The sequence below is a fragment of the Apostichopus japonicus genome, chromosome 13 (assembly GCF_037975245.1).
Source record: "Apostichopus japonicus isolate 1M-3 chromosome 13, ASM3797524v1, whole genome shotgun sequence".
Lineage (NCBI taxonomy): Eukaryota > Metazoa > Echinodermata > Holothuroidea > Aspidochirotida > Stichopodidae > Apostichopus > Apostichopus japonicus.
This window is the reverse complement of record NC_092573.1, coordinates 4,189,437-4,204,728: the sequence shown is the minus strand read 5'-3', so window position 1 is coordinate 4,204,728 and position 15,292 is coordinate 4,189,437. Positions and strand designations below refer to the sequence as shown.

Sequence of the window (15,292 nt, the reverse complement as noted above, 5' to 3'; positions counted from 1 at the left end):
TAGGTCCTTGTACTCATACTCATAGCAAGGAGAATTCTACTTATACTAGTATTCAGCCTTCAGATTTGTACTCACACTTAAGGCTTGTTGAATAGAAGCATATGAACTAGTGTGAAATTAAGTACTTAGGTCCTTGTACTCATACTCATAGCAAGGGGAATTCTACTTGTACTTGTATTCAGGCCTTGAGATTTGTACTCACACTTAAGGCTTGTTGAATAGAAGCCTATGAACTACTGTGAAATTAAGTACTTAGGTCCTTGTACTCATACCACATAGCAAGGAGAATTCTACTTGTACTTGTATTCAGCCTTCAGATTTGTACTCACACTTAAGACTTGTTGAATAGAAGCATATGAACTAGTGTGAAATTAAGTACTTAGGTCCTTGTAGTCATACCACATAGCAAGGAGAATTCTACTTGTACTTGTATTCAGCCTTGAGATTTGTACTCACACTTAAGGCTTGTTGAATAGAAGCATATGAACTAGTGTGAAATTAAGTACTTAGGTCCTTGTACTCATACTCATAGCAAGGAGAATTCTACTTATACTTGTATTCAGCCTTGAGATTTGTACTCACACTTAAGGCTTGTTAAATAGAAGCATATGAACTAGTGTGAAATTAAGTACTTAGGTCCTTGTACTCATACTCACAGCAAAGGGAATTCTACTCCTACCTGTACTCATGCTGCTGTACTCATTCTACATTAGGTCTCCTTCATATTTCACCCTATTATAATTAGATATGTATCATTGTGTTATACCCATTTGTTTGCTTTAACAGTTTAGTTTAGCGAGATGCACCAGAATGCATCCACATCTGTTACTATATTTGGAAGATAAATGTCCTGGTTAAGTTGAAATATCTCCACTTTACGCATGGCAACATCCAAGTTTTATTTTCTTTCTTTCTTTCTCACCTGTGGCATCCAATGTTGCAAATAAAATCCAACTGCAAGTGTTAGAGATTTCCAGATTCCAAAGTTATAATCCATTGATTAAAATCTCAGAAACAATTTTTAAGGATTTGTGTTGTAGCCAGAGCTGTCGACAGGTAAAGTTATCTGAAGGAAATCTCTCTTTAGAATTCAGTAAATCTGATTAAGTCTTAGCTGCAAGTGTGAATGTTAAAAAATGTTAAAGTTCATGTGTTTTTTTTAATCGTGTAAAAGGTCATTGAATATGAAGATTATAAATCACAGCCTCAAAAGTTGATGGCTGGGATAACATGAGGAGGTTGTTGCCACGGCAATCAAGTGTGATTGATCGGAAGAGCATTGGCAGTTGAATGCATAATTCTTGTTTCGTCTATTTTTCTTCCCCACTCTCTCTCAGGAACTTGAGAGCCAATCAGCTTTTGACAAGTCATCGCCGAAGCACATGAAAAACCCCAGGAGCAAGAAATTTGGTCTTCCATCGAAGTCAGCTCTCTCCCTGTCGTTAGCGGAGTTCTATGCCCCGACTCCCTTGCCAGCAATTAGACCCATCAGTCAGTTAACGGAGAGAAAACTATCGCTACAGAGCTGCGAGAGTGCCATCATCGTAAGCCAGGAGAGTGCTAAAGAAACGAACGAGCTATCTCATCAAGAGAAAGACACATTTCCTCCCAGCAAAACTGAAAGAGATGAAACCGAGAATAATGCTCGTGGATTCGAGTCGCTCTCGAATGACGTCTCTGAAGTGCAATATAGTCGAAATAATTCTAATTTTCAGAACGACAAAATGTTGAATTCTGAATTAGAGTTTGTCGGAGGAGATGCAGAATCTACCACGAAGGAGAAACTCTCGGGGAAAGAAGCCAAAGGTAGGGTTGTTGAGATTTACCATAATGTCGGGAAAGTATCTTCGGCAAAAGTCCATCGAAAGGAGGTTGTGGTTGGTGGCTCCTTGGTGAGAGCAAAATCTCTTCCTGTATTCCATAAGCAAAGTAAATCTAATTTAACTGTTGGACAGAAAGGTGAGAACCGAGGAAGGCAAAAAACCAATCAGAAAAAGACCTCCCTTACAGTTCAGCAAGAAAAGAAGCCTAAAGTATCGCTGAACAGCGCCGATATCTTCCTGGAGTATCAAACGGCACAGAGAGACGACGTAAACAGGATGCCCGTACCCAAGATGACGAGAGCCCACACATATTACGGCAAGATGTCTTCCAAACCTCCTTCCTCGAAAACGTCCAAGTATGTGTCGTCGCCGTCCCGGGTTGGAGATGACAAAAGTAGGACGTACTTTGAAGGAGTTGTCAGGGGTAACACTCACATACAATTCTCACCAAAAGTTGGTAAAAATATAAAACCAGGAGGAGAAGGAGATGGAGTAAGGTCGGCCATCGCTCCTCCCCCTCAGAGGAGAGCCATGTATTCCTCAGCCTCATCGTGGAGAAACGGAGACCAACGGGGAAAAGATGTCTTGTTAAGTAATCAGAAGAAATTAGGAAAGGAAGATAGGTAGCATCCAAAGAAGCTTAAGCTATCACTGGGGTGAGAAGAAGCAAACCTATAGGCCCCCCCCCTCACCGTAAAACACTGGAGAACTTCCATGTCATACAGTGGTATGAAAAGTTTGTCATTGTTAATTTGTGTGATGTCACAAGACCACCTCTCACTGAGCCCCCTTTATTGTTTTGTTTTTCATTTTAAACTTTCCTGGTGACTGTAAACCACTAAAACTGAAAACAGGTATCAGTTTTTAGGTCATGAATAAGAACGTCAGTAGTTTTTACGTCTAGCATTTGGAAAACCCATCTCTGTTACAGAAGACAAGCATAGTTTAATGGATTTTGCAGAGCCACCATTGAAAATAAATGCATATGTGGCTTGACCATATCATATCGAGACTTGCTCAAGTCTTCAGCCTTGTGTCTGAAGAAATATTAATCCCTGTGGGGAGGGAGGGGAGGGGAAGAGTATTCACTCTTGCCTGGAACCTTACATTAAAGAGTTATTTAGATTTGAAATCATTGCTTAACCAATATGTTATTAAAGGATTTATATTAACCAATTAGCAACACTTTTTTTTCACATTCCCCACCCCCTCCCTTTCCTCTTCCATTTATTTATAGTCATTTGCATATTTCTCCCCACCCCTCCTTTCAGCTAAAAATCATGGTTATTTCATTTAATTATTCTGTATAAAAGTTAAATACAATGTTTTGACTATTTAAACAATGGTGTTTCAGAATTGAAGGTAATAATACTATAAGAATGTAGGAATTCTGTATGATTCAAGAGACAAGAAAATCATTTGAAATTGGCATCTCCAAAGTTACTGGTAACTAATACGCAATACTTTCTTTATATGGCCCACAGTTTTTGTGTTTCGTTATGAATTTTAATTTTCTTTGACAATTCCCAAGTAATGTCCATGTGCTGGTTCCCATTATGAACACTCACGATGGAAAAATATTGGCCGTTAAGTTTCTTCTGTTTTCGCTGAAGTACTTCCAATTTCACGGCCGGTTTAATTCCTGTGAAGTTTCAGGGATTGATTATTGATTCCTTCATAATTAAGATATCGTTCGTTAATTGCAGAGCCTGAAAGCATCGGGAATGTCACAAAATGGAAGATCAGTCGGTATGCTTTGATTTGACATCTTTAGATTTTCAAAATCAAGACCATGTTATAAGGGAGCAACATTTGTTGGTTTACTTGATCATTAATTTGTAAACCACTTTGTGTCTTTTAATTTGTCACCTCTTTTATATTCTGCATCGTTGGGACGTGCGAATCAACAAGCCCACTGAATTGGGACATGCGAATCACGGACTGAATTTTTGGAAGAATTTGCACTTTTTCAGGTCCAGTCCCTTGTCTTTTTTTGCCATAAATGAGATATAATCATTCAATTATTTGTGTACGTAGTTAGTTTTGTCACAATTAACCAAGTTTTTCAAATAGTCTTATCACTGATCAGTCAGTATAGAATTGTATCAGCGAGTCTGAGTGTCCAAAGAATTAAGTACTGAGAATGTCTGGCATGGACAGACACCTCAACAGAAAGAAAAAAGAAAAAATAACAGCACATCATTATTTAACCAGACTATTTTCCATTTTTGACCTAGTCTGGAAATATCTTTCTTACAAAAACACAAAAAAAAAAGGGGAAAAAAAAGAAGAAGAAAGATTTAAGAAATAGGGTGTGTACTACTTCTACTGCCCATGTTCTTAAAATATATACAGAAGTTCACTGACCTTGAAATAGTGCTTTAACGCTCACTTTGTGCATTATGGAATTAAATTTGCCCTCAAGTTATTCACATTTTCAAGGAGCATTGGATCTGATTATTATAGGATGGAGATTTCATTGAGGGGTCGTAGACATCATTTAAAAAAAAAAAAAAATGATGATGATGATGAAATTTTTTCAATCTGCAAAAGTATTTGTACCTTTGTTCATGATAATTGTTTCAACGAGATTATATTTTATAGTACTAATCATGCAATATTTTTTTTTTATAATGCATTTATCAAATTTGGAGTAAACAACATACTAATTGGATATTTATTGAGATACCATGTGAAGTTTGATTGAGATGTTTGTCATTTTATATCCTCTTAGGTGGAAGACAAAAGTATATTCCAGATGATAAGATAGTGTTGACAAAGCGCAATCTGTCTGTCGTGAACAAAGTCACTTATTAAGGTGAATCAAAGGTTTCATCAAATCTTTAAAACATCGATGGAATTTCAAGCAGAATCTGCTCTCTTTACTCTAATTATTTGAACAAGAAAAAAAACTGGTTTCTGTATGTAAAACCTTCATAACATCTGAAAAAAATGTTTCAGTTAAACATTTAATTACTTATAAAATGGGTTATATCGAATAAACATTCAAAACTTTAACTCAAACTTGTCGAAATTGTATTACAGTACTTTGCATAACTTGAGACATAAAGTACGAATCGTTCCGTTATGATATCTGCTGATTTGACAAATTCCGTAAACCCTGACGTAAGCAAGTAATTAAGGATGGTGTCCTTGCTTTCTCAAGAGCGAATGAATATTACAGCATCTGTTTGATTTAGTCAGTCCATATTCTTTACCATATTATAGTCACACTGAGTAATTCTTTCGATAAAATTGATCTGTGTTTTATCTTTATTTGATTGATTGATTTATTTATATATTTATTTATGTTTTGTGATCTTAATGAATTGTAAATAGACACAAATTCAAGTTTCAGAGTCACTACAAACAAGATGTCAATAAATTTTAAATAACATGCTCAAGAAACATAATTTTGTTTTAATGTTTTTTTTTTTATGATCATTTGAGATATAACTGTTGCCAGTCTTCTGGATGGTGGAGGATGGGAAAGTTGGAAGAGGGGGGAGGGGGTGGAGGGGAGGGATGGAGGAGGGCAGATTCATGTGTATAAAGTGACAAAGAGTGTCAAACAATTTGGAGAATTCTGCTGAATGGGCTATCTGGGTTTTAATGGTTGTTTGTGATGTCATTTAGAGGACAGGTGTTATAACAATAAAAGAAAACTAATCATATACAATTGCTTGAATGTCAATGACCCAATAAATATTCTCAGGTTGTTACTTCTGAGAGAGGTTACTTGAAGACATCGTTGGAGTTCCGGGTTTGATATTAATGGTATTAGTTTACCACAGTTTACAGGAAAAAAAGAGTAGATTGGTGGTAGGAAGGGGAAAACAGAGATACTTGGTTCAAATCTGTCTAGGAGTATTATCACATTAGTCAAAACATTATTGAAAATTAAATTATTAACAATTATAAGTTCAGAATGCATGACCTACCTTGGCAACCCCCCAAAACTGTAGCAAACTTTTAGAAATATCCTGTGACCCATTGAAATGTTTTCACAACTTTCTTTTGTAACCCACGCCCCTCCCCTCCCCCTCCCCCATAGCTTAGGGACTGTCATTGTTGGTGACAATTCGTTACTTCTTATTTATCTTAGCATTTTGGTTTTTGCACTTAGTTTTGTTTATTATCCAAATTGTGAAGCATGTTTCAACTAGCAAAGCAAGCAATGGGTGGTCACTGCTAGCAATTATTCCAGCAAAAGTCATGAAAGGTAATGAAAAACCTCAGACAAACAAAAAAGGCAATTAATATGCTAGAATATATATTAATGGTCACTTGCATTTAAACTCCATAATAATGTTACCAACACCCCCTCGAATTGTGTTCTTTCGAATCGTTTTCTATCATTAAGGCATCAAATATTATGAGATAGCGCTCCTCAATGGCTTCGGATTCGGGGTGCGGTTACCGTTGGGGGGGGGGGGAGGAAGGGGAATGCATGAAGCATGGAATCCCTGTTTATTTACTTAAAAGGTTTCCATTGTTGATTTTTTTCTCAGTTTGACACAAAGTAATTCAGCCTCAGTAGTAGTCCTTACGAGATCACCTTGATGTTCCATATCTTTTCCATTTTATCTGCTTTTGTTAAAATTGAAGAGACTAGTTTGTCTATCTATTTTTTTAGAGATTAACACGTTGGGCATTTTCATTCAGTGGAAACCAAAAAATATGTATTTTGCAATAGAAATGTATTTGTATTCCTATGTGATGTAGAGTTAACATATATGTTGAACATAACAAATAAATATTAAAATATTGCATAAAATGTCATTAATTGTCCTTTTAGTTCTTTTCTCGTTTTGTTTCGAATATTAAAGACTTTATGATAATGATTCTGTGAGGAATTGACGATCAGATACTATACATGAGAAACGAGAAAGTGGAAATCTTTAGTTTTAGTCTATCCCAGGGGTCAGGAAGCCTGAAGAAGCTCATAAAAGCCGAATCTCTGGTGTGTTCAGGGGATGGGCAACCAGCCTATATAAAGCCTTCTCTTTAAGATGAGTGTGAGTCTTCAGATATTTAAGAGCCTGACCTGTCATTTTCGCACCCATTCCTGCCCCCCGGACCCCAATCGACCGACGGAGAAGATTGAACCCCATAATCTGACCAAGTGTCTATCAAATATTTTGAGAGATATATATTTTGATATTTTTCAAATATTTTGAGCTCAAAATAGCTCAGATATTTCATTCTTTGATGGTGTTGTAAAGCTGGGTGCAAACTATGATATGAGATGTTTGCTCCTTTGATATATTAACTGATAAAATGTTAACCTAGAACATTAACGAAGTAAGCAAATATTTGATAAAGAACATATTACAAGAAACCTGCTACTGCATGGCGTATATTCTCCGTTACTTAGATGATAAATGTGTGCAAGCTATTCGTTTTATTTGGGGAAAGTATAGCCTATATTTTGGCAAAAAAATAACAGACGACAAATCTAATGAGTTTTTATTTGATTTTATACGTTCTTCACTGATACAATTTGGACCCCTCCACCGTTGAATACCGTATTTAATTCATATCATCGTTTTCATTTTAAAGACTTCTTCTAAATCACTGCTTAGTTTTAAAGAATACATTAAAGAAGATTTTACTTCTAACAGGATTAGATATTTCTTCTTAAGTTACTCTTTATTTTCTCCTCCGTCTTTATCCCCCCTCTCTCTCTCTCTTTTATTTTTCCTTTGCTTTACCATTTGAGTTATATTTATCTTGGTAACTTTCATGTATGTTTCTCTTGTAAGGTGGCCTGACTTCGAAAAGCTATGCTCCTCCCAGGTCTCCCGCCCCCAACCCCGCCCCCACTGATTTTTTTTTAATACTTGTGATATTTTTATATGTTATGTTTTATATTATTAAATGTAGAAATAAAGAACTTCAAGCCCATGAATGCACTCTTGCTAAGTACCATAAACAATTTCAATAAATATATTTGCTTTAATATTGTTCGTCTCAAGAACGGAGTGAACTTATGGGTATTGGTTTAACCAATGTACTCCGTTATATGCGAAGGTCTCAGAGTGGTACGCCGTACTGTATTAGTATCAGACTTTGTAATTCTTTCAAGTTGAATAGAATTATTACGGGAATGACAACTTACTTGTAGACACGATGTCTCAAGCAGGGGAACTCGTAGGGACCTCAAGACAGTCATACTTCGCACGTGAATAACCCATTCATGTTGGGTCGAAATTAAATCTGAACATGGACATGCGCAAAGCTAATCATGGGTGCGAACCAAGGAAACACTTATAAAGGCATTTGTACCTTTATACATTTGAAACACTATAAATATTGGAAAAACTCATCGAAAAGTCAAAAGTTTTGAGGCACGCGCCGCGGTTGTAGGACCAGTGGGCTACACAATAAATTCAACCTTATAATATTTGTGTATGTACACAAGTGACCTGATCCAAACAGACTACGTCATAAGAGTGCGTTATTCGAATGATCAAACAACTTCTTGATGCTTTTTCGGTGTAGACTTAGGGTAATCTGAGGTCAAGATGGTGACCAGCGTACGAACACGATATTTTAGGACGGGTATACTTGAGGCAGATCGATAGAATACCAAACATGGTTGCTCCATGTGTCACCTTCCGTATCACAAACTTTATGTTCCAGTTTCCAGCACGTTTGAAACAAGGAAACGAGCAAGAATTGGCTCAGTTAACTTAATCTTTCTTTTTTTGCATTCTCCATTCAGAAAGTTACCGTGATAGTACAAAATAATGATATGCAGGAATCACGTGACACGGTGATAAACGTTGAATGACGACGTGTTATGAAGTCAAAGCTAGCAAGTCGAAAATCAGAGAAAATAGTGTCCAGTCGTTCCGATCACGCCCCCCCTCCCACCCCCCTTGTAAGTATAGGCCTAAAAGAGCATTTGCTTGTAAAGCAAACGAGTGTTTACAATACAGATTTTTACTTGACAGCTTGGGATAAAGTAAAATATCCGAAGCTATTGTATGTAGAACAGATAACAGAAAAGAATCATGTTAGTAGATGATACAAACATATGTAAAAGGGAAAATAGAAATATAACAGTTCTTAATTCCATCAGTCTTTAATTAAAAGTTTACATTAAATGAAAGAAATTTCAAATGTCAGTCTATTAAGGAAAATAAGTGATACAGATGTTCCTATACTCAAAGTGATTTGTCTCCAAAACTGGCGAACAGCTTCATGAACATCTCATAGACCAATAATAATTAATACAACCCGCAGGAATTTTTTCTTCCTTACTTACTTGTTTATTTTTCTTTATACAATCACACACATAAAACCAGAAAAATTCTACGAGAAAACGAACAATTTATACATTTTCGATCAATCAATGTCAAGAAAGGAGTATCAACTAGAATAATAATAAAATGGATCGTAAAAAGCCTCAAAGGGTTTAAAAGGTCTCGGAAAGAGCAAGCAATACCTAGAGAATGAGAATCGTATCAATGTCCTCATCTGCAGGATTTCAAGCATTGTGCTCTAACAACTGCTCTATATATACCTGTATTTGTTCGTGATCCCTATTACTATTCCTTCGCTGGAGATAGCAGTTAGAAGCCATAGTGCCTTGCATACCGAGTCAGTATACGGAACACCCCCAAGAACTCATGGGATCACTGATCCTTCTAGCTAAAACGTAGAGTTCTCTCTGTTAGAGTTTGTTTAGGATTTCCCATTCAGAATTCCGTTATTTCTGAAAGTTTTGACATTTTAGGCAGATAAAGTGATTATAAAGAAGATTTAATTAAAGAATTGAAATAAACCTCAGTAATTAGGGAAATACCTTGATAATACATGGTAGAATATGACCTATTTAAATTTTAATATGAGTGACCGTTATTGTACCTTCTAGCATATATTGGGAATACTGATGAACTTTATGCATGCATTCAGCAGCAATATAATCTGTTCAGTATTTTGCAGTATTTCACATTTCTGATTTCCCAATTAAAATTTGATTTAATTGATGACACTAAGACAAATATGCCACGTTTGATTTGGGGGTGCACTGGTATATGGGGGTATGAGCTAGCGATAGAACAATTCACAATTGATTAGTGGTCGTATTTGGTCCCGATAACTTTGTGGCTGTAAAGTTCAACATGAGATTATGAATACCTGAAAGAGAAAAGAGAACTGGATGAGAGATATGTTGGATAGAGGATTTCCTTGATACCGCTGTTGCGCCTTCAGAAATGGAAACATTCCATGATTTTTACATCTTTTTCTTCAACTGCAATCACCCCACCCAGCCCCATCCCCGGGTCTTCTTTACATGGACTAAAATGTGGTGCGAAAAGGAGCATCGCTTAATTGTACAGAAATTGAAATTGAAAATTGTTCGCCGTTAACTTGCATTATAACAAACAACATTTCGAACAAACACCTCTCCCAAGACTATAAAAGCCAAAGCTATAAATTGGCAAATATGATTGGTTGGGTTGGGATCAGAGCTGAGCAGGGGAGGGGTTGGGTGGGTGGGTGGGTGGGTGGGGTAGGTTAGGTTAGATTCCGGGTGAGGGAAGGGTTGAGAAGGTAAGGGAGGTAAGTTTATTTAGGGGTTGCGGGGAGGGCAGAGTGGAGGTTAAAGAGGCTACAGCCTGCAGGAGACCTTTAAGGAACACTGGGATAGACAAAACTGCCTCGAATAAATTATGAAATGCTGCTTCTGTAACTTGCTCACTCGCTACAATTTATTGCATTTATCAAGTGACAGAGTTAATCAGTTTTAAGTGCATTATCACATTTATATATTAGCTTCGTCAGCCTTCTTGCACAGTCGAATGAAAAAGTAAAAGAACCCTGTGGCGTCAGTGGGTTGCCAAATGCATTAACAAAATGATTAAAAACCAATACCAGACTTGCCACTTTTGTTACGTTTGCAAATTTATTTATCAGTTGCAATGAAAATTTCCTGACAGAAAAACAAATCTGCGATTACTGAACTGAATATCAACAATTAGTAATAGTGCATCTGTTATGCTATACTTGCAATACAGATTATGGTCAACCTCCGGCTCTTATCAGTGAATTACTGCCTTAATATAATTTTAAGCTGGTCTATAATTGTTCATGACATATGTCGACCCTTCGTCTCATTTCATAGTCAGCTTGCAAAAACATACCAGCATTCTGATATCAATTTACAAACCATTACTATTATTTTTATCGCGCAACCTTTCATACCTTTTTATGGCCCCTAATGTCGAAAGGGCATGTCACGACTGCGTGTTAGATTCCGTGAAAGCTATTCCAACAATACCACATAAGAGCAATACAATTCCATAATGTATTGACAATAAATCCTTCAAGGTCAAGGGTTAACAGCAGACTACACAAAAGTTAGAAACACTGAGCACACCAGACAGTTACGATGATTACCTAGGAACTGATAGAGTCCACAAGCAAAGGTGTGTCGTGAAGTTCGACAAACTTGGTATAAACTTGAGACTCTCAAGTCTATCAGTTGTGGGTTAAAGCTGACAACAGTAAGCAACAGCCGTCAGCTATAACTTCTCGACGCAGCGAAGACATATTTTTTCAGAAAGTGAATTAAGCATTTTTTTCCATGTATTGTTGAAACTCATCTTGTTTTCGTACGGTATCATTTTCTTTGCAAACTTCCGCGTGCTGTCTAGATTCCCAGTTATATAAGTCGATACCTTGTGAACTTCAACTCTGCAGGCGAAGCTAAACAAATTGTGAACAGTACGAATCGGAAACATGACAATGGATTGAAGTTTTGATAAGCTGCAGGAACTTTTAGTTTGGGTTTTCTATGCTGGATTGGGTGCTAACCTGACGTGAGCGTTCATTGCTTGGCTACAGCCTGCCTGGAAAAAGTAGTAGTAGTAGAGCAGCAGCAACAGATACAGAGTGAGTGAAACTTCTACATCAATCTTTTTTGTAACTATGTACGTCAGTAGTGTCACATTTGCAATAGTGTACAAGGTAACCATATATGTAGTTATGCACAATGTCAACAACGAAGCTTTTAGCATATCAGTTCACACAGATACAGGCCAGTAGCTAAGCAAGTTTCATGGTTTTAGTCGCGGAATTGTGGCATTTTCGAAAGATGTATCGCAATAATTAAAAGTAGATCTATACAAGTGACACAGTCGACGTAACACACGTCCAGTTCGACTGACTGGCAATGGTCGTGACACTCATACACTTGCGAATAACACCATATCTAGCTGTAGCGTATTTTTACCCTAAGCCTCACGGTACAGTGCCTCTTACAATTTCACCAAACTGTTGGTAGTATTTGTGAACTACAGTAGGCTTACACCACTGTAAAAGGAAGTCGCTAACTTCCATTCAGACGATATGGGTACCGCTTGTTGTAACGTGTGTAACGGGACATTTGCATAGGTTCTACAGATTACATGCCATTCCCATGTAGTAGAACTAGGCCTTACACTGATCTTTATCAATAGGTTAAATACTGAGAGCTTGGCGTATTGCTATAATGTGTCTTGTCACAGTAGTTAGTGTATAAAATGAGAAATAAATACGAACGTAGCATGGGTAATGTCATATTTGCAAATGAATCGCAAAGATAAAATTACTTCTCAAGGTTCTATTCAAGGTTAAACACAGCCACGCTTGTATCTGGTAACTTGCCAATGCATTGCATTGTTATTGTATTGTTCCCGCATCACTTGCTAATAGTTTTTCATACCTATATACCCATAGATACCTATATACCACCACAGTTCTATTGAGATTGTAGTTATATGGTATGTAGGTTTGAATACCTGCTTACTCTATGTTTCATTACATCTATACCAGTGTGTGTACACTAGGCTACAGCTACAGGCTACCTTCAACAAGTTCAGTGACATAATAGTTACTCCTGCTAATCAGTTTTACGTATGTTTCTGTTATTAGTTGTATTAAACGTCAGGTGATATCTGAAGACTCTTGATATCAACGTTAAAGTTCCTTCTCACGTAGCGTATGTAGTGTAGCCTAAATGGGACCAGTCATATAAAGGCTATTGACTTTCCAGGGATACTAAGCTTGTTTGTGTTTTCTGAATTTGTATTCATATTTTCTTCTTTGACGAACGGTTTTTAAAATCGTTCCTCTCATGAAAGTTGGTCCTTAATCTGGCAATAGCATGGAAGGCCTATACTGCACGCGGCAACGTAGCGGACAAGAGCATGGCCCAGTCCTGCGGGGAGGCTGCGTGTGTGTGCGTATGTGTGTGTGTGGGGGGGGGGTGCAAACCCTTGCCTTAAAAATTATATTGTCGATCAATTTGCGTCATACATTCTGATGTGAAGTGCATGGATTGCAGGCATCCTCTCATCTAGTTGTTCTCATGAATTAAAGGAAGGTATGGCCTTTATACCTACACCACGGGACAGTTTAAGTGGATGCTTCTCTCAATGATGGAGGCAAAGCTTTTCGTGAAATGACATCGGTATTGGCGCCCATTATCACACACTAGCAGGCATTTATTCACTAATTCAACGTATCTTCGATGTCTGGGAGTAGCTGGCGTATTTCGAAGCGGGCTGGACCTCCATCACCGATTTGATACACGATAAAGCAATTTAGCACACTAAACGTCTTGGCAAGTGGTTGGCTAGAAGTGAAACAGTTGGTGCTACTCATTTACCCCTTTGGAGATGAAATCACGGTGGCCTGAGACGAATGCCACGACATGTTGCATTAACAGACAAATCTCAAGAGGGTGATTTGCAGTGAATGAGTTAGTTTTCGAAAAAATAAGACAACACGTCCACTTTTGCATCATGCCTGAAACGCGTCATACAACCTATCCGCCTGACAACCGGCTTTGGTAAAGCGCGCACGACCGTTCACACACTTAAACACTGACCACTGGTATATTGCGCCTATATCACTAGTTTGCGTCTCTTATTTGGTTGGACGTCCATTCCTGAACTTATAAATAGCTCTCTGACCATCAAGGGTATTACGGGATATTGATCTTACCTGTAGATTTGTGCGGGTTTTGTGGGTTTATTCATATAGTTAGCTCACCATATGCGTGATACTGACATACAGTGATGCAAGGCTGCCGTTGTTATACCGCCCGCAATGCCTTCAATGTATTATAAGCGCCAATGCCTACATTTCGCGGGGGACAAAATTATCCTACCAAATGTTAGCATGGTGATGCATTCCCTGGTGAAAAAACACGTCCGCATCTTATTAACGTGTGCAACAGGTTGCCCCTAAACATTACTCAATTCAACCAGCATGCATACTTTGTTCTTAGAACGCATAAGTCAGGTAAAAATCGAAGAAGTTCTGAAATGAAAGTAACTGTTTTAATATTATATAGACCGTATAGTTTCACTGCTTATACTGCACACTTTCAGAGGTTATGTCGAGTTGCTATAAACAAAACACGCCATCAAGTAGGCCTAGGCTATATTATTCTTAGGCCTATATCAATTTTCATTGAGTCGTTTTCACAAATTCACTTTATTGTGGAACAGACTGCAGCTGAAACGGGGGGGGGGGGGGAGGGGCAAAATGCATCCGAAGTGGGAAATAGTTTCTCACAACTTTTTGTATTTAAACTTAAATTAATATAGCTTATCATATATGGACGAGCAGATACTGACTAAATTTGTAAAATGTGGAAATTGCTTTCTCGTTTATATGTAGCCTATATCAAGTGAATAGGAATTCAGTTTCTGCGCATGTTCAGAAACCCTTCATGTAAACTCAGAATTGGTGCGAATGAAATTTAGTTGCAATGTCTTGTTTGCTTTTTGTGGTATGAAAGAACTCCTAATTATAGCTCACAGGAATTGAAAACAGTTTCGATTATACATGTACTGTAACTCTGAAAGAAAGGGCATTTCTTCTGGGTCATATTTATCCAAAACAAAACAAAATTAACCCACAAAATTTGACGGCGGAATACGAGGGAAATACGTTTGAATTTATAGATTGGAAAGGGAAGGAGAAAATAAATTAGGGGTAATGGGGGTAGGGGGAGGGGGATACTGGTTGCGTGGGAATTTGGCTTTCACAATGTTTGGAATAAACAAAAGTAACATGTTTAAATATATATAGAGAGAGTATATATTTTGCAAATAAACAGACGATTTGTTTTGTATATTTCCAGATTTGTTGTAATAATCTTTTCAATTGTTCCAAGGGATTTGTTTGATTAATTGGTATACGGTATGTCACTCGGCACGATTATGACAGATACGAAGATAAATATATCTTACACCGTCTTACACTCTTACTTTGAATCTAGACTCGTCATGCAGTGTGTGTATTGTGTGGCGTATTTGAAGTAGTTGTTCCTGGCTACGTGTAATCTGTATTCATACTTATTTGCTTTTCTCACCGTGTCGTGACAATGTGTGGTGCTAACAACATGATAAACAGTGTTTCAGTTCACACATTTTCACCATTCATCAAACCCTGTCGTCGTCAGC

General features: G+C 37.4%; 2 protein-coding genes across 8 annotated transcripts in view; both read left to right on the top strand.

Annotated features, from left to right (window-relative positions):
* LOC139978526 (uncharacterized) overlaps positions 1 to 6,613 on the top strand; it is a 121,617-nt gene extending 115,004 nt beyond the window's left edge. For all 6 annotated transcript variants that reach the window (XM_071988822.1, XM_071988817.1, XM_071988818.1 and 3 more), the window contains one exon: positions 1,338 to 6,613. In XM_071988822.1, coding sequence (XP_071844923.1) covers positions 1,338 to 2,450 — 1,113 coding nt within the window. In that variant the 3' untranslated portion in view covers positions 2,451 to 6,613. The remainder of the gene's footprint in view (positions 1 to 1,337) is intronic.
* Positions 6,614 to 11,213: 4,600 nt separating this feature from the next.
* Positions 11,214 to 15,292, top strand: part of LOC139979246 (nuclear receptor subfamily 2 group F member 1-B-like) — a 43,840-nt gene continuing 39,761 nt past the window's right edge. The window contains exon 1 of one of the 2 annotated variants that reach the window (XM_071990018.1): positions 11,214 to 11,729. The gene's annotated coding sequence lies outside the window, so the exon portion shown is untranslated. The remainder of the gene's footprint in view (positions 11,730 to 15,292) is intronic. The other variant, XM_071990024.1, reaches the window with a different exon arrangement.